A 26,649-nucleotide genomic window follows, 5' to 3' on the forward strand; every position below is an offset into this window, starting at 1 on the left:
GATAGGGCCGGGATTGGAACTAGTGACTTACAGTATGTCTGCACTAGAAACCCTACAGCGTCACCGCTGTAGTGCTATATTGTACACTTCCTACAGCGCCCGGAAGGGTTCTTCTGTCAATGCAGTAAATCCAGGAGGTGGTAACTAAGTCAATGGAAGAATTTTTCCCTGGACTCAGTTCTGTCTACACGTAGTCTTAGGTCAGCTTAGCTACATCTCTCAGGGGTGCACAGTTTTTACACCCCTGAGCGACGTAGTTAGGTTGACCTGACTTACTAGTGTAGATCAGCCCTTAGAGCTGAAAGGCTCCATAGCCCATTACCAGCCTCTGGAGCCATCAAGTGATCAGTACCAGATGCAGCTACTGCACTACGAGTGGATTGTGGCTTTATACTGGGGGTCCTGCAGAGGTACACTGCCCTGGTGGCAGCTCCTGGAGGCATTATGCTTGACTCCTCTTGGGCGTGCATACAAAACAGCACCTACTGCTGCAGCTTATTCCGGGGAGCAGGGCTTGCTCACAACCGTGTCATCGATGCTAAAGGAAGCAAGTCAGAATCTTGGCCCCCACCTTCACCCCATCCTGTCCCACTTCTTTATGGGAGTCTGGCTCTGTTTAACACACCAGACTCCCCTGGTCTTGTACCCCAGTAGTGCAAGGAGGATTGGTGAGGCAGTCTCTTAGCACACAGGACCCCCTTGCACTCCCATTCAGGGCTGAGCTCTTAGACTCCACAAACTCTTTCAGTGGGAACTACGGCACACTCCCATGTATTAGAGAGAGTGCTGGGACTCTGGCAGGCTCACAGGCCTGTTCTCTGGCTTTTGAAAGCTCTTCCTGCAAGGCAGCCATCTGCTCTTAACAGGCATAATCTCCTCACTTTATTGCCAGCGGAGCACATGTTCCTGGGTCCCACAAAACCCACCTGCCCAGCAGGGTGAAAAAGACCATTTCACAAGACACACTTCCATTGTTCTCTCCAGCACCGTGACTGACAGCAGCTGAGCATGAGAAAGTGCAGCCATGGAGGAACTCACATGCTGAGATCCAGGCTGGGATACTGGTGGGTTAGGGCAAAGGGGGATTGCGCTGTAACACAAAGAAGGGACTGGTCTAGATTAGAAACGAACCTGTCCCAGAAGTGGGTGCCTGTTCTGGAAGCATTGCCTCATATCAATATTCTCCACAGAACTAGCACCTTCCATCCAAGGCTCAAAGCACTGCAGGAACATTAACTGATCCAGCCTCAGAAGCCTGCTAAGACTGAGCAGTTTAATATCTGACTCATTCACTACTGGCTATCTGGCGGATAAATCCTGCACTTTCAGGGGAATGGACTTGATTATCTACCATTAATACACCCTTTTCTCATCACTGACTTCAATATTTCTGTATGGTAATTGGGAATAGAGCCCAGGAGTCCTGACACTAAATCCACTGCTCTGTAATAATCTCTCATAAGAATGGCCATACTGGGTCAGATCAATGTCCATCTAGTCCACGATCCCGTCTCCTGACAGTGACCAATGCCGGGTGCTTCAGGGGGAATGAACAGAACAGGGAAATCAATGAGTGACCCCATTCCCTGTCACCCACTCCCAGCATCTGGCAGTCTGATGCTTAGGGACACCCAGAGCATGGGGTTGCGTCCCTGACCATCATAGCTCAGAGCCATTGATGGACCTATCCATCATAAATTTATCTCATTCTTTTTTGAACCCAGTTACACTTTTGGTCTTCACAACATCCTCTGGCAACGAGTTCCACAGGTTGACTATGCGTTCTATGAAGAAGAACTTCTTTATGTTTGTTTTAAACCTGCTATTAATTTCATTGGGTATCCCCCCAGTTCTTGTGTCATGAGAAGATGTAAATAACATTTCCTTATACACATTTTCCACACGACTCATGATTTTATAGATCTCTATCATATCTCCCCTTATGTGGGAACATATGAGACTTTCAGCTTGCTCTCTCACTTAAGAAAGAAAAAAAGGAGTTTCTAGCCTGCAGAGAAGAACTTGAAAGTGTGATCCAAATGCAGTCGAAAAGACTCAGAAACCAAAAAGGAAATAAAAAGAATGCCAAATAATTATTTAAACACCAAAATAGCTCACATGATTTTAAGCCAACCTTATGATTATTGAGCACCTGATTCGTGATAATCTGGAGCTGGAAATATGGCCAGATCCCAACAGATGCCAAGCACCTGTTGAACAGCTCCATCAAATTCACCACAAGATGCCCAGCATGTGCTCCGTAACTCTTAGGGTTTGCCTCAGCATCAGCCATAGGCTATTCTCCTAGTGTGGACAGAGTTCAGGAGGTGAAAGGCTCCACAGCCATCTGTCCCCTGAGATACCCAGGCCCTGCTATAAGTATCTGGGTTTAAAAGATAATTTTAAGGATTGTAGTAGCAATGAAGTTGGCCTGATGAGGTTTCAAAGCTACTGCTATTTTCAAGCATATCATCATTATCATCATGATGTTCCCATTATGCAAGCATATAGAACTAATTAAATGAAGCATCCAAATTAACCTTCACAAACCGAAGGCTATGTCTACACTGCACTTTTGTTGGTAAAACTTTTGTTAATCAGGGCTGTGCAAAAACAAAACAAACAAAAAAAACTACCCCGACTAACAAATTTTACAGATGAAAAGAGCCAGTGTGGACAGGGCTTTGTCTCCCACTGACAAAGCTACTGCCCCTTCTTGGGGGTGGTTTTATTTTGTTGGCAGGAGAGCTCTCTCCTGCCCACAAAGAGCAGCTACCCTGCCTAGCTTGCAGTGGCACTGTTGTAGCGGCACACCTGTGCTGCTGTAAGCTGCGCCAAGTAGATGTAGCCAAAGTTTCAACTGTGTAGCCAGGTCTGTAAACAGAATGTATGTGTGTGTATTGTTAATTAATGACTGTCATCAGTGGGTCTTTGATCTAGAGACAATCACAGATCTCATTAAAGTTGATGGGTATGCTAAGCACCTTTCTTTCATGCTATATGGAAGGAACAATTGAATGTCTCTTGATAGCTGGAAGCCATGGTTCACATGGCAAGGCAAGTAAGCTGTGTAGGCTGACGGGTTTCCCTGGCACTGATTGCAAATGCAGAGTTTAGGGGACTGATTGGTTGTAAGTGTGTATGCAGAAAGCCAACAGAAAGCAAGAAAAGCAGTAGCGAGTGTGCTTCTGGGAGGAAGCTGTGAGACAGAACTGCTTTTGGACACAGTACTCGCTGGAGTAACTGACCTGGATTTTCAAGTATGGAAACTGCCTGCTGTTTTTTGCTTTCACTGTATTTGGGGAAACAGGACTTTGAAAACAAACAGGGTTGCCTGTACCTGATTCCATCATCAATTTCTTTTCCTAATGGAACCAACCCAGCAAGGCCTGAATATTGGCGAATCACTCAGGCCTAAAAAGGACTACAATATTTAGGGCACCTCCCCAGACACAATTAAAAAAGGACAAATCATTGATATGGATAATGCAAACATTCAGTTACATTAGACAGAATGAAATACTGAAAAAGCTACAGAAGCCCTCATGATTCAGGGCAGTTAGCCAACCACGGACTGATAGGGTTAAAAAGAAACTTCCCCTCTAGGCAGGTTATCCCGTGATTGTCCGTTACGGGGGTTTCTGGCATCTGATACTAGATACTGCTTGTGCCAGGAGGATACTGAGCTAGCTGGACCACTGCCCTGATCTGCTTGCTTCTTAGGTTCCAGAGATCATTTCTGTTCAGGATCTGAGGGCTGTTCCCTCTCTTTTTCTCACCAGGCTAAGTTAAGGGCCCAAGGAAACCTGCTGCCAATTACTTACTTGGGGATACAGGGCTCCTTTCTTGTCTCATTTAAGTCAATGGGAGCAGCAATAGATTCATATAATCTTTAACACTTGTGGAGAGGGATAGCTCAGTGGTTTGAGCATTGGCCTGCTAAACCCAGGGTTGTAAGCTCAATCACTGAGGGGGCCACTTAGGGATCTGGGGCAAAATCAGTACTTGGTCCTGCTAGTGAAGGTAGGGGGCTGGACTTGATGACCTTCCAGCTCTATGAGACAGATATATTCTCTCTCTCTATATATATATATATTTTTGTGCTGCTTGTTCAAATCCAGCACAGGTCAGTAATGTCAACAAGGCTTTACCATCCCAGGGCTGTTCAGTGGCCTGTGTCGAAGGGGTGTCACTTCAGCTTCTTGGCTGCCACTTCACTTAAACTACCATTACCATCAGAGGGGTAGCTGTGTTAGTCTGGATCTGTAAAAGCAGCAAAGAGTCCTGTGGCACCTTATAGACTAACTACCATGACACTGCCTGGCAGCCCTGCAGCAGGGCAGGGCTAAGGGCCACTGACAGCCCATGCAGAAGGGTAAGTGCCATGCACAGAATATGCAGGAATGGCCTCGGCTGGGCATAATTCTTGCATTAACCCTTCAAGAACCAAGCCTTACTCATGCATGTCTCTTTCACCTTTGCCAGCTTGGGGCTGGGAGGGAAGTTTGCCCTGCTGGTGCCCATGTTTCTATGGTTCACTAAAGGATTTCAACCTGGCACCTTTCACTGAGGCCATTTTAAAAATGCACAGAAAGAGGACAGAAGATGCATGGAAATAGATCTCTCTGATTTTGGAGGGGAAGGGGGCCACGGGGGAATAAATATGTAACATGGCTGCTTTGATAAACCCCTGCTCCCAGGGCAATGTGTTCCTTTGAGATGTAACTGATTCCTGCCATCAGGCACCAGCCTGCTCTCCCAGAGGGTCAGCGCTTTCCCACATCCAAATACATTATCCTACAGACCTTGCCTTTTGTACAACACACTCCATCTATTCATGTGCAAAGCAGCTGTAATCCCCAGGCCTTTCAGAGTCAATATACCAGGAAATAATAAATCCTTCTTGTGCACCCTTGAATATACTGAGAGGTGACTTGTGGGAATTTCCACTAGGCAGAAAAAAAATAACTGCTTAATTTTTAATACTTGCTGTAAGGAGAATATGTCATTGACCCATTAATATTTCAGGGTCACTTGCTTAAGCAGCTGGGGAAATTGATTTCACCTCTAACTACCTTGGAAATGCAGATCAGGTTGGATCATGCGTTTTGTGTTCCCCAATGATCAAAACCTGCTTGCCTTCCCTTAAGCACCTAAAAATGAGTGTTTCAGGATGCTAGATCCAAAAAGAAACCAAAAGGTTAAACATATAGGGAGAATGGTTTATAGTTGCATTACAAAAAAGGTCTTCCACATTTATTTTTTTTTGGTCAGCATTAAAAAACCCTGTACCTGCATCAGGAAGGTGAGAGGAGGAGTCATCCAGATAATGGCATAGTAACAATTAATTATACATAATGGGCCCAATCATCCTGTCTTGTTCTCTGAAAGGGGCAGATTCGGCCACAGTTACACTACGTAAGGTAGAGCACTGGAATAGGTTACCTAGAGAGGTGATGGAATCTCCATCCTTAGAGGTTTTTAAGGTCAGGTGACAAAGCCCTGGCTGGGATGATTTAGTCGGGAATTGGTCCTGCTTTGAGCAGGTGGTTGGACTAGATGACCTCCTGAGGTCCCTTCCAACCCTGATATTCTATGATTCTACATGGCTCCATTGGTTTATTTGTGGGGTGAAGTACTACTCAACATGAATGAAAGTGGGAGCATCTGGCCCAGAATGAGGAGTTTTACCTAAGGACCACAGGATCAGGTCTTATATAGCATCTTTCACCCTACAGCACTTCAGAATCTATATTCCATGCACAGTACACGACCACTGAAATAACACCATCTCTGAGCGGGGGGCATCAGCACACTGAAGCAGAGTGGATTTTATCCAACAACACCAGTTTAAACTGCTACTCATATAGAAAGTGCCAAAGGATCATTAATGGTCATGCACAGTACACAGGAATGATATCCCCGCCCTGCCAGGTCTCATCCAAGAGACCCTCATGCAGAGTAGAACATGTAACTCAGTATATCTACCCAGGAAGATGAAGAACTGAGTTGAACCTGCTGATATTTGACAGTGTCATTCTAAAAATCTAGGAAGCTTAGTCTAGTCAGTTAAGTGAGTTGGCTACAATGACGCTAACACAGGGCTGGCCTAAAATATAAGCAAATGCCTTTTCAGGAGTGCAGTCCAAGCAGGTTCTGCAAGGTTTTTACCACCCATCCAGCTGCAGTGCAAAGGTGAGGCAGAAGAGGTCTCTGTCAGACTTCCCTATGGGGGGAGAAGAGAATTTGCCAGCTGGAACCCTCATGGGTAGGAGGAAGAAGCCACCCATGGCATTTCTATCTCCAGAGAAGTACTTTCCCTACAGACTCTGCTCACACGGTCATCCTCCTTTGGGTCCTATATTCAGCTTGTCTCACCTGCTGCATCTGCCCTAGAGGCAGGGAAGGCACCCTGAAGGCACTGCAAAGATGAGCTCAACACTGAGGCCTGCAGGCAGACCACAGACAGTCGTAGGAGGACCCCTCTGAGGAAAATCAGTACCATATCCCTCCCCATTTCATGGAGGGTAAACCAAGGCAGAACAGCATCTATGGACTAGGCCAAGGTCATAGAGGAGTCAGTGGCAAAGCCTAGATTTTCTGAATTCCAGCCCTGTGTGTAAACCAGAGACTGGCGTAATTCTGCACCTTGCCCCCCATACTATCCTTTTCCTTGCTAAACAGGGATCTCTGAGACGCTCTGACCCACATGGCCATCCAAGCACTTTAGTGACGCCCAGAGAAAAATCATGTGAATTCACGGTGCATTGACAGAAGCGCAGGCTCCACAAAGGAGTTATTAGCACCAAGCTGTGTGGGTTTGAATTTCTCTGAGTTTCCCACACTTTCCCCCATTGATAACATTTCTTGTTTGGACAATAGACGTGTGCCTTGCAACTACTTGCAACATTAGTGACGGTGCCTGAGCCTGAATGAATTCAAGGGAAAAAATTCAACTCCCAAAAGACCATCTGGCTAGCAGTTATAATACAGCAATAAAGGTCAGGGCTGCCTCTCAGAAGTTGGGAAAAAGATGCTCTTTGACACTGAAGAGTCTCTTTAACCAGCTTGGTACAACGACTACCTGTCAGACTCCAGCTTCAAGGTCCCTCGCCATCACTCCAGCGCTTTGGGAAAGATGACATGAGATGTGGCCTTTTGGAGACAGGGCGGTGAAATGATGCAAGGAAAAGGGCAGCATCTTATTAGAGCTGGCAAAAGCCAGTAGTGCTGGTGAACTGTCACTGGGCTGCATCTTATCTAATGTTTTAATCCTTTGGCTGGATCAAAATGTTCATGAGATGACCTCTCTCCTGGCTTTCCCAGAACATGGGGAATAAAAGGCTCTGAGGACATCTGTCCCTAACAAAGAACTAAGCCCATTCAGGCCTATACAATGAAAACCATGAAACTGGCTATTTCCCTGACTTCCCTTCCTGACAAATGCCTGTTAAATTCAGGTTTTACTTCAGGGTTTTCCACATAGGCAACAGTCCCCGGCTTTCTTTAACCATTGCTGAGTTCGCACAACTAAAAACAGTTCTGTTTCTCAATTCCTCAGCCTTGCCTCCATGTTCCATGCCCATCCTTTGTAGAGAAAGAAGAGCTCCTATCCTTTAGACAGTATGGAGCAGATCCTGTGCTGGTGTAAATCAGCATAGCTTTACTGAGATCAGCTCCACGTGTAACCCTCTTTAATCCCTCTCCATATATACCCCTCTATCATATGTCAATGGAGCCATCCCAGTTTATGCCAGCTGAGGATCTGGCCCTATGCTATATTCACTGCTGCCTTTAAGATTATGCCCAGGGATTAAATTTATCCAATTGGATAAAAATCAGAACTGACCTGAACATTTGCCCCAATGTGAACTGAACCTAAAGAGAGAGTTCTGAGGCTCAAAAACATTAGTTTAAATTTTAATTAAAAAAAATTCTTAGGTGCCTCTGTACTTGCTCATTTCAGGGGGAAGAAAGAAAAAAAAAGGACACTCTGCATGCATTTGTCTCCATGCCCTTTACAAAGATAGATGAGTTAGTGGCAGAGTCTAATGGATTCTACTCTGGAACCTAATCCTCTGGACCAGACGGCCTACCTGAGTTATCACTCTACAGTGAAAAAGGGCAATATTGCTAGCCATCCCCATAGGCTCTATCCATTCCCATACACACCCCCACCTAGTCATTCCCACGAGCTCTATCCATCCTCATACACCCCCTTACCCAACCACCCTCATGAATTCTACCCACCCCCGTAGACACCCCCACCGAGCCATCCAGCAGTCATCACTTAGAATCTCCTTAGCACTTAAGACCTGCTTTTCTAATGGGCCTGTCATTTTACACTTAGACAGTACTTTACTTTTCCATTCGGCCAGTACTGGGGAAACCCAAAGTACTCTACAAAAGAAGCATCCTCAGCAGGTAAACTCTGTGATGACGGGGCTGCGTTTTCAATGCTCTCTCTAGAAAGAGCAGAGAGATGGACGCAGAACTCTTTATTTTAACCCTTAAGGCACAGCTCCCTCCTTTTCCCGCCTTCCCTGAAACATGTGCCTCCATCCCCAGTATGAATGTGACTGGCACATGCTGTGACTCTGGAATGCAGTTGATCCCAGACAACCAGCTGGAGGGTCAGTGCTTTCCCAGATCCTCATGCAGCCCTGCAGCGCCACACTGCACACTCCACCAGTTGGTTTGGGCAGAAGGTTATTCTCTCTGGGGCATTTATAATCAATGTATCATGCACTAATAGATGCCTCCTCTATTGTTTGACCATGTGCCTGGATTGGCTGAACAAGTGTGGGAAACAGCAACAAGCCTCAGACTCACATATCGGCTTGGCCACTCTGGGTATAAATACAGGCAGTCACACAACCTTGTGCTCAGCACAGGAACCCCTGATCCACAGATCTGTGGCCCTAATTGGCAAGGATAAGAATGGCTCCCAGCAACAGCTTCACGGCCCATGTGGAGGAGAAACTGCCACCAAAAGAGAAGAATAAAGTTAGTTAAACAATGGACAGGGCTGGAAAGTGTGTGTTAGGTTATATTCAGTGGGACTCCTAATGCATCTGAAACTTCAGAGTCAGTTGGGTGTTTACCTAACTGATTTTATACAGGAACATGGGAGAAAGAGAATAGATCAGTTAAAATAAGAATAAAGAGATAAAGTAAAAAAGATTTAAAGAATGAGAACAAAGATTGGCGTAAAGATGGCAGATGGACATATAGAGGTAAAAGAGGAAGATAGATGGACAGACAGACACGCCAGGACCACAGACACGCCAGGACCACAGACTTCCTACTGAGTAGAAATTTGTCCTAATGTACATGGGTGGGAACAATGGAGATTATGTAAATTGGATCCACCTGTATCCCTAACAAACTGGCCCTTTTCTTCTACAGCTGAGGAAGCCGGTGGTGGAGAAAATGCGCCGGGATCGGATTAACCGCAGCATCGAGCAGCTGAAACTCCTGCTGGAGAAGGAGTTCCAGAGACACCAGCCCAACTCCAAGCTGGAGAAAGCCGACATCCTGGAAGTGGCCGTCGGCTACCTGAAACAGCAGAGCCAGCTGCAGGCACAAAGTGAGTATGCAGCATGCTTTATCACTCACTCACAGATGAGGCTTCTCTGAAGGCCCACTCCTACAAATCTTTGCTCACACAAGTAGACCTTACTCCTGCCGGAATTAATGGGACTATTTGCATAAGGACTATCCACATGAGCAAGGATTTGTGGGAGGTGGCCCCTCATGTTGATCCCTTCAGGCATATTTACACTGCTCAGAGTTTGGACAGACCATTAACAGGTTGATTTTCTCCCATTTATTTTCCAGTGGTCAGTCAGAAGAGCCCAGAACAGGATTTTAACACTGGTTACCTGCAGTGCCTGAAGGAAGCTCTCCATTTCCTCTCCTACTGTGAGCCTAAGAAGGAAGCTCAGGCCCGGCTGATCAAGCATTTCTGCAAAGCTCAAACAATTTCAGACAACCTGTGCTCACTCCCCATGCATAGCTCATATTCATTGCCATGTCTGGTACCGAGGAAGCATCCTTCCCAGAAGAACATCCCTGTGGCTGTTGCTGCCATCTGGAGACCATGGTAGACTGGACACTTGTATGTGTGTGCTGCAAAACCAAAGGGATCTTTGATTTAAGATCCCTCTTTAAAGTAGGAAACGTTGATTTCCAGGAGAGGGTTTTATTGTTTGTCATGAGAAATGATCTCTGCAGTAGTTTCCCTTCATAGTGAAGGATGGTGTCTATATCCTGCAGCAAACATGCTGCCCTTATAGGTGGCTCCTAGCTGAATGGGGGCCAAGCCCTTTGACGCTTTACAGAGCAAATCTCCCATTGGCTTCCATCAGAGTTTAGCTCAATAAGGTCCTCTCTCCAATGCCCTTTGAAGTCAATGGGAATCTTCATGGATTTCTATGGGCATTGATTCAGGAGCTGCTTTGGCCCTATATTAGGCATTGACCTTCAGACAGACGGGGCATTTGAGGATGTAATTTGTATCACAAAGAGAGTCTAGCCTTTACTTTTTGAGTGAAAGATTTGATTCAGAAATCTTGATGCTTCTGACGTTCCTATACTATTTTAGTATAATCTCTTGTGCAAAGTTATTATGATAACAAATAACTGTAGGAGAAATTCTCTTAACATGCAGCATGGATTAATCTCAGATGAGAGATAATTGATGCCTTTTGTAAAGGAAGTACCTGCTGTGTATCTTAAATAGTGGGGATGGGAGGTGGGAAATGTGTACTCTACAGTCATTGACTGAATGTGCTGATGAGCTTAACATGCTTTTATAAAGTTGTCCCGTGTTCATCATATGTAATGTTGAAAGTGACATTGGTTCCATCCCTGTAAATGTCAATAAATTTTTTTTTATTTATTGATCTTTTGTTTGAAGTCATTAAAACATACAATTTTATTGGACAATGTGTGGGGAACGTCAGGACTAGAAGTATGTGGGGTGGGAGGAGAGTCGCAAGGGATCCTGGGAGATCGAGCAAACATTTTTTCAGAATTAAGCCAGATTGCTTAGGGTCAGGGTGCTCTTTATGAACGCAGGCCTCTCAGATGACAATAGACCACTCTCCTTTTTCAGTCTATATACAGAATGAGGCTATGTGGGGATGCTGCTGTTTGTAAATGCTGCAAACCCTAACTCTAATGTGTACACTCATGCAAGCAGCTACATAGATTTCAGCTCGAAAAGAAGCAGGATTTGGCCTAAAAAGATAAACGAAAAAGCCTCCAAAATAACAGTCACAAAGGCCTAATGTGTATTAAAGGTGAACTGAAATGCTACAGACGGATGTGTAAGATTCCTTAACAAACCACGCACAGACTTCAAAAATAAAACATCATGAAAAATTTAATGCCCTCCCCCACCAACCCTATTAATTTATCTATCAAGCCCTGAGTTCAGAGTGCTATGCTTCCATGCTACCCACCCCTGCAGGGCAAGAAAAACACCTTATAAACTATGAAGAATTCAGCTCCTTGCTCTGCTTTAGGGTCTAAACCTGCTCCCATTGAAGTCACTGGCAAAATTCCCATTTCCTTTAATAGGAGAAAATTCAGGAGTCACTTGGTGTTTTGATGTTAGCAACTCCTGTTCACAGAAACCTCATTAGCGGAATGCTGGTCCTCACAGGTAACACAAAGCTTCTCCTCCTTTCTTTGACAGGAAAATTGCAAGTCTATATAATCTGGTAAGAATTTCCTTTTCCAGATAATTTTCTCTTGTTTTCTAAAAGCACTTCACTCTCATCTTTAAGGAACCCAAGTAAGGCTCAGACATTCAGCGTTGTTAGTCCAAGAAGATCAAGCACAGTGCTGCTTTACCACTGATTTGCTGAGTGACCTCAGGCGAGTCACTGCACCTCTGTGCCTCGGTTTCCCTATCTGTAGACCTGGGATGATGTTGCCCAACCCTTTCTAAAGCACTTTGCAATCTCTGAATGACAATTGCTAAATGAATGCTAGATGTTATTAACCATACACTTTTAACTTGGGCTAGTTTGCCTCAAGGAATTACTGCCACACTCCAGCAAGCTTTAAAATATTTAACACAAACCCTATTAGCTGAGATACAAAAATGACAGTGACAACATGTCCCCTTTGATCCTCCCCCCACCCCCCAAACACAGAAAACAAATCTCACATGGCCTCCTAAATGAAGGGTTACAAAAGCCTGAAAACCCCACCACATCAATTGGATGACCCAAGCTAAACAAATCCAGGGTGCTAGGCTTCTTGTGAACCACAGATGTGGGTGCAGTAGCAACATTACCTAGGTGCTGCCCCAGCCACCTCTGTTCCTGAGAGCAGGCAGAGGATTAAAATTGACAGGTGCTTTGCTTTAGAAGAGAAGGCTTGTCAATTTCACTCCCTGGGCATTGGAAAAGAAGCACAAAGGCAGCATTCTATTCTGTGCCAGTCTATAGAGCAGGGGTCAGCAACCTTTCAGAAGTGCTGTGCTGAGTCTTCATTTATTCACTCTGATTTAAGGTTTCGCATGCCAGTAATACCTTCTAAAAACATTAAAAAAGTCTCTTTCTACAAGTCTATAATATATAACTAAACTATTGGTGTATGTAAAGTAAATAAGGTTTTTAAAATGTCTAAGAAGTTTCATTTAAAATTAAATTAAAATGCAGAGCCCCCAGACTGGTGGCCAGGACCCGGCAGTGACAGTGCCACTGAAAATCAGCTTGCATACCGCCTTCAGCACACATGCCGCAGGTTGCCTACCCCTGCTATAGAGGTGCCTGTACCACCTCATCATTGTAGCATATATGGCTGTGCATTAAGCGACATGGCTAACATCTGCTATTGTTTTCTCGCTCATCTGTGCTCTAAAGTCCTGGATGGGGTGGAAGTGTGTCTGTAGTGAGGTGTTTTGTGGGGGGAGGAGGCGGGGGGGTTGAAGGTTTGAGGATCCTCATGCTGCTCTGTGTCTTTGTTAGAGATGACAGGTCAGAGAAGTGAAAGGTGGGGAGGCCTGTGATGGTCTTTTGTGCCTGCAGGAGTTTGTTCCAGAGTCTCAGAGCAGCCCCTGAAAAAGCTCCGTCTCTCGCAAAGATGAGCTTCACCCTTGTGTTAGAAAGTTCTGCTGTGCCTGAGCAGAAGCAGCGTTGTCCACCACGGTCACAGGCACACTAGCCTGGGCTTTGAGAAACATGGGGGGGGGGGGGCGGTCAATTCTGATTTGCCACAGACTTCCTGAGTGACCTTGGGCAAGTCACTCAGTCTCTATGTCTAGTCCCCAGCTATAAAATCAGTTAATAGCACTTACCTGACTCCCCTGGGTGTGCAAAGGATAAGATACCTTTTAAATCATGAGGTGCTCAAATAGTGCACTAGTGGCGGGGAGGACGGAGGATAGGTACCTTAGAAGAACTTTTATGTCCATCCTCCACTCAGTCATCAGGGACAGAGATTAGGGAAGGGTAGGGAAAATCAAGGAAGACCGACGGAGGAGATTTGAGGATGGGAGGGAGAAGCCCCTCCAAGCATGACTTTATTGGGTAACACAAAGGCAGCCTTGAGCACCTCCCACACTCCCTCTCTGATAAAAATGTTTTATAGAATTTGTTATGGGTCCAGCCACCATGTGGGCAGGATTGCACTGCAGCACCCAGCCTCAGTTTCCCCCTCCCCTGGATTTCAATGTAACAAAAGTCCAAACAAACAAGAGTTCTTCCACCCCACTTGGGCTATTCTTTAACTCACTCCCAAGCCTTCCAGCCTGGGGTCTTTTCCCTGCAGGAGCCTCTCTGCCACTCTCTTGCAGCCTGCAACTTTGTGTTCTGCTTCCCAACGTCAATCTCAACAATGGTGACATAGGGGCAAACTTTCCTCAGGTGTCCCAGTTGCCCACAGGCACAGTATACCTTCTCTAGTCTCCCTATCTGTGGCTACAAATGTTTTCATTTGCAGGCTCCCCAGTAAGTGCTGCTGCAGTTGCTACTCCTCCAAGACTGCCAGCTGTCTTTGCAGATACAACAGCACCTCCTGCTGCCTCTACATTCCCCAGGAGAACTTCCTGGATTGGCTTGTGCCATCTGTGCACTTCGAAAAACGGGAACAGGAACTGCAGTAGTTACTGCTGACCCCACATACGCCTATTTTAACCACTGCTGCTACCCCTCTTTGGCTTCCTCTCCTCCATCCTCCGCTCCAAGTGACGGGGATTCACAGCACAGATCCTGCTGATTGCACCAGTGTTAGAGGTCATCATCCACTGACCTAGGGTGCCTCTAGAACAACACAGTATCAGTTCCCCCTCTCAGGGCATCTCAAAGAACTCTGCCGCCTGGTTCATCTGCTGCGGTGACTTGGCCCTCTGGCTAAGACATTTAACATCTAGGATATATCCGTCAATACCAAACCAACACACACATACACGCACAAATCCACAGCATCTGCAGCCCAGCCTCAAGATGGACTCACCAGTCCTCCTGTCCCGAGGATCTGGTCTGCCTTCCTACTCTTTTACTAAGCACTGGCAGGAACTCTGCACTTCCTTCTTCCCTGCAGAGAGAGCCCCTCTGCTTCTCTAAGCCCTCTTATCCTTGTTTCCCTAGAGCCAGTCACCCAGTGACACAGCTAAACACCGATTTCTACAGTCAGTTACTTTCAAACCCCATCCCTTACCTACGATAAGATTTCCCTCACATGTAAGAAGTGCCACTCCTCCGGAGAAATCCCACTCTTTAGCAAGCTCAGCAGGGGATGTTGAAGTTTTTACTTTCCCTGCCTACAATTCCCAAGGAAATTAAATCTGCACATACCTGTCAAAAATGATAGTTTACAATATGATTTCTAAAAGTTACTGTTGGCTCCTGTCCTGTGGTACATTTATGAGGGTCTATGGTAGGGAATCATCTTGCATTGAGAATGGATGATTAGATGACCCACCACTGGCTGATATCCCCTGTAATTCCATGAAAGAGATGTACTTGAAAAGCTTAATTTCTACAGAAATTGTTTGTCTTTAAAAACCCAGGGCTAACTGAGCACACCTGGTCTTCTCAGATGGTCTCCCAGCCAAGCACTAGCCAGAATCAATCCTGCTTACTGCCAAAAACCACACTGATTGGCCAGTCACCACCTAGCTTTGGCAAGGAATCCACAATAAGTTTGTTACTTTTTTTTGTTCCTTTCCATAAAGGTAACCAGCCAATAGAAGAATCTTTTGCATTTCCTCAGTGTGTTTACATGGACCCTTCGTGTTATTCTTTTACTAGGGACACAGGAGCTAGCCTCAGAAATTTAATACATTTCCACTTTTTTTCCTCTGGTTTTGTGATTAATTGAAGGCTGATCCTGATTTGTGTGACTTGATTAATTATTCACAAATATTCACCCAACAATTCAAATTGAAGACTCTTCAAACTGTAATGACCCAGATAGATCACGAGCGAGGACTTGGAAGACCAGAGTTCTGTTCCTGGCTCATCCACTGGCCTGCTGTGTGAGAATGAGAAAGTCACTCTCTGTGCCTCAGTTACCCCATCTGTAAAGTTATTATTATTAATTATTTGGACTGCAGCAGCACCTTGGAGCCCCAGTCATGGACAAGGGAGATAATTACACATATCCACTCCAAATCTATGATAAAAAACTGCTATATAAGAGCTAGAAATTATCATTATTTAGCTAGTTGATTGCAAACTATTCCCTATGGCTATTTACCGTTTGTAGTATTTGATTGTTCATAAGGCATATTTTCTGCTTCCAGATTGGCTGAATGAAACTTTAACATGAGAATGGTGAGTAATGAATGCCACGTTTCAGTGCAAATATGAGAATTTTGCGAACATTTTTATAATTACTGGAAGTCACATATATGACAAATAGGGTGACCCTCTTCCCCAAATTTCAGATGATCAGATTCATGTATGTGCTCTCTTTTTTTTTTTAAATCTGTCAACCAACTAATGAATGAAAATTACAAATGAAGACTAGGGACATATATTCCTTCTAGTTAGATCAGAATTACCCCATGTCACCTTCCATCCAAACTGTACTCAATACAGACAGCGACTAGAATCACCTACATTTTTCTTAGATATTATACATTTACTCAGGGCTTATCTACACTACTCATAGGATCGGCAGGCAGCGATCAATCCAGCAGGGACAGATGCAATAAATCGACCCCTGAGCGCTCGTCCGTCGACTGCAGTACTCCACCAGAACAAGGAGTGCAAACACCGTTGACAGGAGAGTGTTAGCTGTCAACTTACTGCAGTGAAGACACCGCAGTAAGTATATCTAATTATGTCTACTTCAGCTACATGAATAGCGTAGCTGAAGTTGTGTATCTTAGATCAACTCTGTGAGGTAGTATAGACAAGCCCTCAGAGTAAACTGCTATTATGTATATAACTATCCTATACAACTAACATACATCTACTTGGAGTAAACTGCGCCACAGAACCTTGCTAAAAATCACACCGAGCAACATTATGCATTGATTGAGTTTAAACTGATGAAGTCAGACAGAAAAACAGAAAAGAAAAACTCTGAAAACAACAAGAATTTAGGGACCGCCGGGTCTGAATCTGACCTCGGTTGTGCTGGTTTAAATCAAGAACAAGTCAGAAAAATTACTCCTGTGAAAAACTGGCATGAGATCAGAATCAAGCCCATAAGGCAGGTGCCTCCTTCCACTCATCCTGATATAAATCAGGAAGAGCGCCTCCTGCATTTCCATTGCCAGGGTTGTACCTGCTCTGTGGATAAAGAGAGAAGTTCATTCTCCTGGGCTGTGCATCCAGCATTACATTCACATAACCCTCTTTTGCATTTTATGCTACTTCCTGACTTTATGTCACCCTGTCTCATGAAAGGTATCGATATTGCATGTGTGTGTGTTTTAAAAGAACAATCATCATCTTTTTCTGTACCTTAGATATCTTAAAATCTAGCTGACAATCCATCCTCAAGCCACCTATTCAGTGTCAAAGAGCATAACATTCTCAAGTTTTAAAAGGGCCTGGATAATAGTGATCGATCAATGTGCTCCTTGGGAAAATAGCCCTCCAGATGGTCTGTTGGGACAGGAATTGCTGGTAATCACAATGTGGAGTCAAAGAGCATCACTAATGGGGGCTGTTGTGAGGCACGCTTCTTTTGTGATCCTCTTGAATGTCATAAATAGGGAAGAAAGTGTGGGAAACTCTGAGAAACTCAGGCCCACACTCTGAGGTTAATAGGGTCTTTGTCAGAAGAGTATCCCTGGGCTGTAGGATCAGCATAATAAACACCACGCTCCCCAAGGGCAGGAGAGTGCTGAGAAAGGAGACAGTCACCTAGGATGAGATGGGAGTTAAAAACAAAACAAACAAACAAAAAACACAAAACAAAACAACCCACCAGCCCTATATGCATTTAAATGTTATGATTGATAAATGTTGTGGGTCTGATTCTCATCTACAGTAAGGCCTGGCCTTATAGCAGGTGGGGGGGTCACATGGCCATAGCGTACAAGAGACTCAGGCTTTGTGACATCACTGATTTCCGGTGCCAATTTTTAATCAATATAAAATAATGAATGGAATTAGATAGATCAGCTCCTCTATTCTCTTACTTTCTCATACTTCTCATACTTTCGAAGCTGTTCTATATTCGCAGTGCTGCTATTGACCGTTAACGCGATTCATGATTGAAGAAGGCCACTGAGAAAATGAACGTCACAGGTGCAATGGCTTAAGTGCTCAGCTGCAGTCCATCTCTCGAGATCTGGTCCATATTTCACAGCAATGAAATATTACAGGAAGCATTACAATGAAGAGTGCACTACATGCCCGCAATAGCACCTATATGGGTGAAACAAGACAATCACTGTGCTCTTGAATGAACTCTCAGAAAAAAATGATTAAAAAAAAAAAAAGACAAAAACACCATATCACCTGTGTCAAGTATCAGGGGGTAGCTGTGTTAGTCTGTATCCACAAAAACAACAAGGAGTCTGGTGGCAACTTAAAGACTAACAGATTTATTTGGGCATAAGTTTTCATGGATAAAAAACCTCACTTCTTCAGATGCATGGAGTGAAGGTTACAGATGTAGGCATTATCACCTGTGGGTGAACATTTCTCAGTGATCGCTCTGTATCTGACTTCTCAGTCCTCATTCTCAAAGGAAACTTGCTCAGCACCTTCAAAAGATGAGCCTGGGAGCTTAAATTAATAATTTTGCTAGACATTAAAAATCATGGACTGTTTAGAGATACTGGATTTATGGCTTATTACAACAATCCATAATTCACTAACCACCCCTCCCAGCTTTTCCCCTCCTCCTGCTCTCCCCCCTGTGACTGGAGAGGTGTTAGTGGCCACTTCACCTAGAATTGGTCCCTTGAAATGTGTGTTAACCACTTATGCTACACAATCTGCTCCACCTTGTATTTAGCTATGACACTCTGAGTACCTTTCCCAGACCTGAGGAAGAGCAGTGTAAGCTCAAAAGCTGGTCCAGTAAAACATATTACCTCACCCACCTTGTCTATATAATATCTTAGGATCAACACCGCAGACTACTACTTCATACAAAGAAAAGGGTGATTATTTAGACCACTGCAGTTAGCAGATCTATAAAAATTGGAAATACCTGATTAGTACAATCTAGATTCCCAGTGTCTTTTGTGCATGTTTTGTTTCTTTCAATCTATCATTCCATTAACAACGGGGGGCAGGGGAAGGAATGCGGAGGGGAAGAGAGGTGGACTTATAACCATTTTTGTGAGTCTCACACAAAACAACATTCTCTGCTTCCCCTGCAGTTACTGCTAGTCAAAAGCCACAAACCCCTCCCACAATGGGTGATCTTGGACCACAAGCATGTTTTTAACAGGACAAACTGCTATAGAAACTGAACTTTTCAGCTTCCCTTTAAAAAGCAAAACTAAACAAAAAATAGCCATGTTTGCCAGATGGAAACAAGACAAACATTTTAGTTACTAACCTTTATAAAAGATAAATAGATTGTTGACAAGAGAAATTATTTTCTTCTAGAAAGGCAAATATCTTAGATGTCCACGAAAGTTTATGCCCAAATAAATTTGTTAGTCTCTAAGGTGCCACAAGGACTCCTCATTGTTTTTGCTGATACAGACTAACAGGGCTACCACTCTGAAACCAATAGACCAGGTGTTTTTCATTCAAATGGACTCCTAAAATGTGTTGCAGAGTTAAAGAAAATCAGACAATGACATTACATTGGATAAACTAAAAGAAGTGGTGCAAAGGACGTTAGAGATAGATAAGATAGAGGTGGGATAAATTTGTCCCTGGGGTAACTTTATTGATGGCAATACCACCAGGAAGAATTTGACCTAGTGAATAGACTACTTACATAAAGATATGTTGATGCACAAAGATGCTTTGCAGGTGCACAAATGTAACAGTGAATATTTGGGAGGAGAGGAGAGGATGGCTCCAGCTAAAGTACAGTAGTATCCCATTCTAATCACCGTGATGCTCTGATTTCCACCATATTCAGAGGTGATAATGATTATATAGTCAATGTTTGTCTTCCTTGTGGAAATAAATGCAATATACATTACATATGAATCTACTTATGTGGCAGCCTTAAATTCGGGATTTTATTAATTTCAGATTACCATGTGAGGAAATATTCATTCACAAATATTCACTTACCATAAAGTATTTAGACCTGCATAATACAATCAAAGCAAATACAAAAGGAATGGCTCATTTCTTTGATTTGTGAATAGGTGTGGGTTGGGAGGCGGGAAGCAAAGGGGTTGATGCTAGAGCTCTGGTCTTTTCCAAGTGATGAGAGAGAGAGAGAGAGAAGCTGGTGTTTGTAACCCCAGAGGCTTGTTGTTTTGTGCATGCAATGCAAGGCAGCCTGACTGGTTCACCATTCACCTCAGATGGTGTGAGTCCAGAATTTTGAGAGTTTCCCACACATTGCTCCATTCACAGTGTTAAACTGTCAACAATAGAAGTGTGCCTCTGCGGGTCCTGAGCAGAAAGCTAATGCCTTCTATACCATCTGGACAGCACTCGGAGAATGCTTTAATCAATGAGGGCTGGTTCAGCCCTTTGCGTTCTCGGGCATTGTGCTGGTGAGAGGATGGCATTATTTAAAAGCACTCATTTCATATTTCCAGATCTGAAAACTGGATCAAAAGCTTCCCTGGCCAAAGGAAACCTCCCATCTCACGGTGCCCTTCTGCTGCTGAAAACACATCCCTTCTCATCCAGCATGTGGCATGACTTACTGTCCAGTGCATCTGACATACTGCCAAACCTGGACACAGAGCTTTGAATTATATTTTCACTGTGAGCTACAACTATCAAAGTGTGTGTGGTCCTGTATTGCTAATATAACATTAAATAATAATAAAATAATATTAATAATAATAAATAATAATAATAATTCAAAATGTATAAAGTGGCCTAAGGCAGACTTTTATTGGGACTTGTGCTGCCGAGTCACCCATGTGCTTTGAAAAACAAAAACAAAAAAAAATGAATAAGCTATTAACCTATAACATGCCCTGGGGTAGCTGACCTATGGAACTCATTGTCACATGAAGTCATGGAGTTAACTACTACAGCAAGTGAATTACAAAAAGCAGCTAGATAACATTATGACAATTTTAGGACCAGTATAATAAACTTTTCAGGATTTCAAACTTTAACAGATTCGCCCTTTCAACAACTCTGTGTGTGTTATTATTTATATGCAGCCATATGTGATACCATTGTTAGCCCCATTTTTCATATGGGGAAACTGAGGTATGGAGAGGTCATACAGTGAGCTTAGAGAAAAAGGTTTATTTAATTTTTCTTTGCATTTTAAAATGTTGACGAAGTGTTAGATGAGGCTTTCATTAACATCTTTGTAACAATGGGGAAACAGGCTTGTAGAAACTCAGGTCCTTAATCTGTGAACAGCAGAGCTGAAGAGCTGGGTTCTGTGAGAGGAAGCCTGGCTTAGGGAATAGAGCCCTGGAGTGCGACTCAGGAGATCAGTATTCTATTCCTGTCTTGACCACTGAGACACTGGATGATTTTAGACTCAGACTTTAAGGCCAGGAGGGACCATCATGATCATCTAGTCTGACCTCCCACACATCACAGGCCACAGAATCTCATCTGCCGTGTAGTAGGCCCATCACCTCTGTCTAGGTTACTGAAGTCCTCAAATCTTGATCTAAGGGTTTCATGTTACAGAGAATCCCCCATTTACTCTAGTTGGGGAGGGGGAAACACAACCCACAAGTGACCCATGCCCCACACCACAGATGAAGGCTAGGTCACTTCCCCCCTCTGCACCTCAATTTCCCCATCTGTAAAATGGGAATAGTGATATTGTGAGTGCTACTGCTGAAGAGCACTATATAAAAGTGTTAGATATTATTTCTGTCTCTGGGTACTCTCTCAGGCCCCAGCTTCCAGTTCTGGAACGTGTAGTGCCTGAGAGGACACATTAGCACACACCAAACCCCACTGAAATACTCCATTGCACCAAACCCCATTTTAGGTGCTCCAAGCAAACATGGCAGTTTGACCAGGCATGATAGAAAGAAGTGGCACCTCTGTCAATACAAGATCTCGCATACTTGCTCTGACATGATTCTAGATTCTAACATCCTGGCTCAGGTCAGCAGGTGACTGTGCCTCTGGTGTGGTAGACAACTAGAGAGTGGAGCTTACTGATATCTCCAACCCTCCCACTCCACTTTAAATGGCATCTTAACCGCCCCCCCCCACCGAAAAGTGATTCCTTTTTGTTACCATCCCCCGTATTTCCTGTGCGCATGTTGTGTGACTTTGGGGGTGGTTTTTTCAAGTACACTACTTCTGATTGTTCTTTAGGATTACACTATTCAATTGCGGTCCACCCTCTGAACCTGTGTGTGTAGCTGTGTGTGTGTCTGATGGGGAATCATAGCAACGTAGCACTGGAGAGGTCATCTCGCCCAGTCCCCTGTGCTGAGGCAGGACTATGTATTATCTGGACCACTTCTGGCCTGCTTTTAAAAACATTCACTGATGTAGATTCTACAAACTCCCTAGGCAATTTGTTCCAGTGCTTAACTACCCTGACTATGAGGAAGTTTTTCCTAATTTCCAACCTAAACCTCCCTTGCTGTAATTTGCTTAAATTACATTGCTTCTTGTCCTATTCCCCTATTGCACATGGGGTCTGAGGCACAGAAGAGTGTTGTGAGGCTTAGTTCATGATCGTTTGTTTAATGCTCTGAGATATCAAATGGAAGATGCCAGGGAAGGGCAAAACTTATTATTATTATTGTACAGATTTGCCAGACCATCACAGAAGGAATTGAGATTGCCCAGAAAAAAAAAGCAAAAAAATAAAGATTTAAGTCTTTTAAAGAATAATAGAGGAAACAAAATGTCTATAAAAGATGCAGAGAAAAGCATTTTGAACTGTATCTTTCTTAAAAAGATCCCCTCCCCAAAAACATGTGTTTTCCCTTTTGATTTTGATCTCAGTTGCTTGAAAATTGACAAGCTCTGTATTCATCTAAATATGGTTTAATGTCAGTGAAAATATTTAGTCTCTCCAATTCTGGATGTTTTCCTTTACAGCTTCTTTTCTGGGCACAGGAAAGTAGGGGGCATTTTCCTTTCCTGGGAGCTGTCTTCTGTGCTTAATTTCACCACAGCCTGGGAAAAGGCAGCATATTGAGATGCTGACGTTCCCAACATCAGGCACAAGTTTGATTATAATGATGGCTAACGCTTTCCCACGTTCTTATCCTTGTCCCTCCAAGGCCAGTCCCTATTGTGTAACACGCTCCCCAGTCCACCTGCTCCGTTGGGAGCAGAGTATTATCCCCAGGCAACTCACAGTCAATTTACCATGCTGTAATAGATGCTTTCTCTATTGTCCTGATAAATGCATGGATTGGCTAGTGAGTGTGGGAAACTCAAAGAAGCTTAGGACCCAGACATTTGTATGCAGCTTATGGGTATAAATAGAAGAGCTTTTCAGCTCCCTTCTGCACTGGCTAAACAGCAAGATTGGAAGTGAAACCTGCACTTGAACGTTTGGGATAATGGCACCCAATACCTTCTCACTGGAAATCCTAACATCCAAAGAGAAAAACAGAGTAAGTATTCACTGCATATTGCAACATGCACTGGCTAAAGGGCAAGCAGCTGATACAGGCTGAGCTGCTTACACAGAGAAGATGGGAAATGGATGGAAAAGAGAAATGCTGTCACTAACTTTTTCTCCCCTCTTGCGTTACAGCTAAGGAAGCCGATTGTAGAGAAGCTGCGCCGGGACCGGATTAACAGCAGCATTGAGCAGCTGAAACTCCTGCTGGAGAAGGAGTTCCAGAGACACCAGCCCAACTCCAAGCTGGAGAAAGCCGACATCCTGGAGATGACTGTCAGCTACTTGAAATACGGTCAAAGTAAGAGCCTTCCCCTTTGCTCTTGAATAACTCCCCTGCGCTGTATTTATCCCTGGTCCAAACTCCATCCTAGATGTCCCTATCTAAAACCCATCTCTTTCTTCTTTCTCTTCCCAGCTTTTGCATCCTCTTCTCCAAGCCTGCAGCAGGATTACAGTGAAGGGTATTCCTGGTGCCTCAAAGAGGCACTGCAGTTCTTGTCTCTCCATTCTGCGAACACGGAAACCCAGATGAAACTGCTGTGCCACTTCCAGAGGCCTCAAGTTACAGCCAAGGACTCAAATTCTCCAGCTTCATCCTCTGCAGCCCACCAAAGGTCTGCAAAACAAGCAGCACTGAAACCCACCAGCAGACTTTGGAGGCCCTGGTAGATTACAAGGACTTTTGTATGGTTTCTGTACATTCACTCATATTCCAGAGGAGACTGTGACTTGCTGTACAAGTCCTCTCACTCCTCTAATGAGTAGGGAAGAATACTTTCCTTTTACAGAGCATACTTATGCTTGGATGTCAGTTTTCCTTCTCCTAGAAGGATCTAAATGCTCCCACCATGGGGAGAGGTAGCTATTCTAAAAGAATGTGCAAAGTAATCCATGGTAGGATGACCGAGCAGTTGTTCAAAAGGGAACGTTTAATGGTTTTTTAACCTTGCTGAGGTTTTTGAGTGTGTTTGTTTAGAAAGAAGTAACTTCTAGGAAGTTTAAGCTACAGTTTTCAAGAGTGTCCACTCAACTGGAGTGCCTCTGTTTTTAGCGGCCCAACCTGAGACTCACAGAACATTGATTTTCGAAGCGTGCAGCATCCCACTCCACTTGATTTCAGCTGGAATTGTGGGAGTTCAAAACTTGTGAAAAATCAATGTCCTGCGAATCACAAGGTGAGCATCCAATCTTAGTGGCCACCTTTGAAAATCTGGCTCTCACGTTGTTGCTGTAAGGGGTTCTATAAAGTTTATAGAGTTTATTAAGTGTACTTGGAAAAATGTTACACCATAACTCAAGCTATGTAGAGGAGATTCTTCAGGAGGTATTGCTCTCAAAAGCAGAGTATTGTTTCTTATGTTCAGGATATGCAATGCCTTTTATAAAGGCAGTAACTTGTTTTGTATCCTCACAGGAAGGAAGGTATCAGCTTGTGTTGTCAGTTTTATGAGAAATATTTAGCAAAAGTCTTTCATGAAAGGCAACCATACAAGTTATATTTACACTTTTGGTACCATAATGTTATGGAAGATAGTCTATTCACTATAATCCTCAGAGGATGCTGTGATGTGTATGTGTTAGGTGCACTGATTGTATGATCTGTGTTTGAAAGCATTTTGAATGTCAAAAGTTGCAGAAACTTTGCACACTGTTAAAATAAAATCTGATTACTGAATCTGTATGCAGCAAGTCATTCTCTCCTATGTAGAAATCCCTAACTGATGCCCCTTTGACAGAGGCTTCACAGGATAGTGCTGTTTAAAGAACTGACATAGGAGACCTCACAATAGATACACAAAGATTACAGTTCAGCTGTGGAGCAGGTTTGCCAAGTTTGGTCTGAGGCACTGTAATTTGAATGACTCCTATTGATTAACATACAGAATGGCACTGACAAGATCCAGAAGGAGCCACAGTCAGCCTTCCTCAGCTGTGAGTAAGGGTTTGCAGGATCAAGCACTCACGTTCTATATTGCAGCAGCATGCACATCCTCACTCACTATCCAGAGTCAAGATTTCTTTAATTCAAAGGTGTTTGCCTTTGGGTTTAATAAGGCAAATCCACTGTACTCATGGCTGATATCCCTGTGTTGTTGAGACTGCTCCAGGAGACAGTGAGGGGAAAGCAAAGCCCTCGTTAAGGGGAAGAGTCGAATAAATATGATTCTATAGCAAACTTCTCATAGATCTCATAATCATTTAACAAGGCTGCTCACAAATTAGTTCAAAGACTGAGACACTTAACTTTAGTACTGTACTTTTAACTGATCCTTTTGTGGCTTCTTATTCACACGCTAGATATACTCCCTTTAACAAACAAAATCAAACACCTTGCAGACATCCAACAATAATATGAAGCCCTTACATATTACAATTCCCACTTTAGATCTAGAAGAACTGAGACAGAGATTAAAGTAAAAATATTCCAAACAGTTCTCTAAACTTCAGATGCCCAACTTCAGACATCTAAGACCTGATTTTCCAAGGTGATAAATACCGTATACACAGCTTTGCTGACTTCACCTGGAGTTGTGAGCACTCAGCACGTTCAGAAATCACTCCCAAAAAATGAAGGCAACCAAACATCAGTAGACACTTAGACCCAAGTGACTTACCCAACATCACAGAAAAGGTGAGTGTCACAGCTGGATTTAACTCAGGAGTTTGTGGGTCTCAGTCCCATATTCAGACTGATAGGTCCAGGATGGCTCTGATGTATCTATGAATAAGAAAATAAGGGTCATTATTTTAGATGCAGATAATCCATTTTAAGTAAAGAAGAATAAACTTCCCAAGTGAAAATAAACTTTGCTAGGTACTTAATGTTTAATTCCCTTCTTTTTATATATTAAATAGATGTGGGGCAGCAATAGTTACTAGTAAGACATGCAGCGAAATTTAGATCCAAATAGTTTTCCACATAAAGCAGAAATATTTGTAGCTACTTCATTCATCCTTGCGGGGAAAAGCCAGTATATATGGGGCTTGAACCTGTAATGCTGATGTGAATGGGAGCAGTATTAGGGCCACAGAGTGGGAAAATCAGAGGCTACAAAACTCAAACGATGTGTTAGGCCAACAAGCTATCCCTTTATTCAGAGAAAAAGGAATAATAGGAGCTATTAAGTGGATGATAACCCTTAACTCTCCCTCACTTCAGTTAAACCCAAATGTATCTCCATTCCGCACCAACCTGCCTTTACCTCCTATTTGTCAGTGCAAATGTTTTACCTAAGAATGCAGAAGCACATAGGAAAGGTGCTAGAAAATGGTGTTTGCAGTAAGGGAATGTATCCCACCTGGAATCACAGAAATTAGAGGTCTGTCAGGTCTCACCTAATCTGTCTCCTACAGCACATCTGCTAGCATTTTGTCTAGTCCTATATAAATATCTCAATTGTTGGAGTTTCCAGCTGTAAGCTCTATGTATTGCCACTGCTCTTGCTGTTTGCCCTATTGCTAGTTTATGACAGGAGAGACTCTTGTTTGACTCTG

At 43.6% G+C, this 26,649-nt stretch overlaps 3 protein-coding genes across 3 annotated transcripts in view; 2 read left to right on the forward strand and 1 right to left on the reverse strand.

Annotated features, from left to right (window-relative positions):
• LOC116815399 (transcription factor HES-5-like) overlaps window positions 1-26,649 on the reverse strand; it is a 37,525-nt gene that overhangs the window by 9,318 nt on the left and 1,558 nt on the right. The window contains exon 2 of the mRNA XM_075060194.1: window positions 25,770-25,873. The gene's annotated coding sequence lies outside the window, so the exon portion shown is untranslated. The remainder of the gene's footprint in view (window positions 1-25,769; window positions 25,874-26,649) is intronic.
• LOC116815400 (transcription factor HES-5-like) lies at window positions 8,870-10,109 on the forward strand. Its single transcript, XM_032763776.1, has 3 exons — window positions 8,870-9,006; window positions 9,409-9,589; window positions 9,841-10,109. The coding sequence occupies exons 1-3, from the start codon at window positions 8,941-8,943 to the stop codon at window positions 10,107-10,109; spliced, it is 516 nt and encodes a 171-aa protein (XP_032619667.1). The 5' UTR covers window positions 8,870-8,940.
• On the forward strand, window positions 23,053-24,811 carry HES5 (hes family bHLH transcription factor 5). The gene is made up of 3 exons (XM_032763777.2): window positions 23,053-23,143; window positions 23,287-23,452; window positions 23,570-24,811. Exons 1-3 carry the CDS (start codon window positions 23,090-23,092, stop codon window positions 23,821-23,823), a joined length of 474 nt encoding a protein of 157 aa, XP_032619668.1. The 5' UTR covers window positions 23,053-23,089; the 3' UTR covers window positions 23,824-24,811.

The sequence above is a fragment of the Chelonoidis abingdonii genome, chromosome 23 (assembly GCF_003597395.2).
Source record: "Chelonoidis abingdonii isolate Lonesome George chromosome 23, CheloAbing_2.0, whole genome shotgun sequence".
Taxonomy (NCBI): Eukaryota; Metazoa; Chordata; order Testudines; family Testudinidae; genus Chelonoidis; species Chelonoidis abingdonii.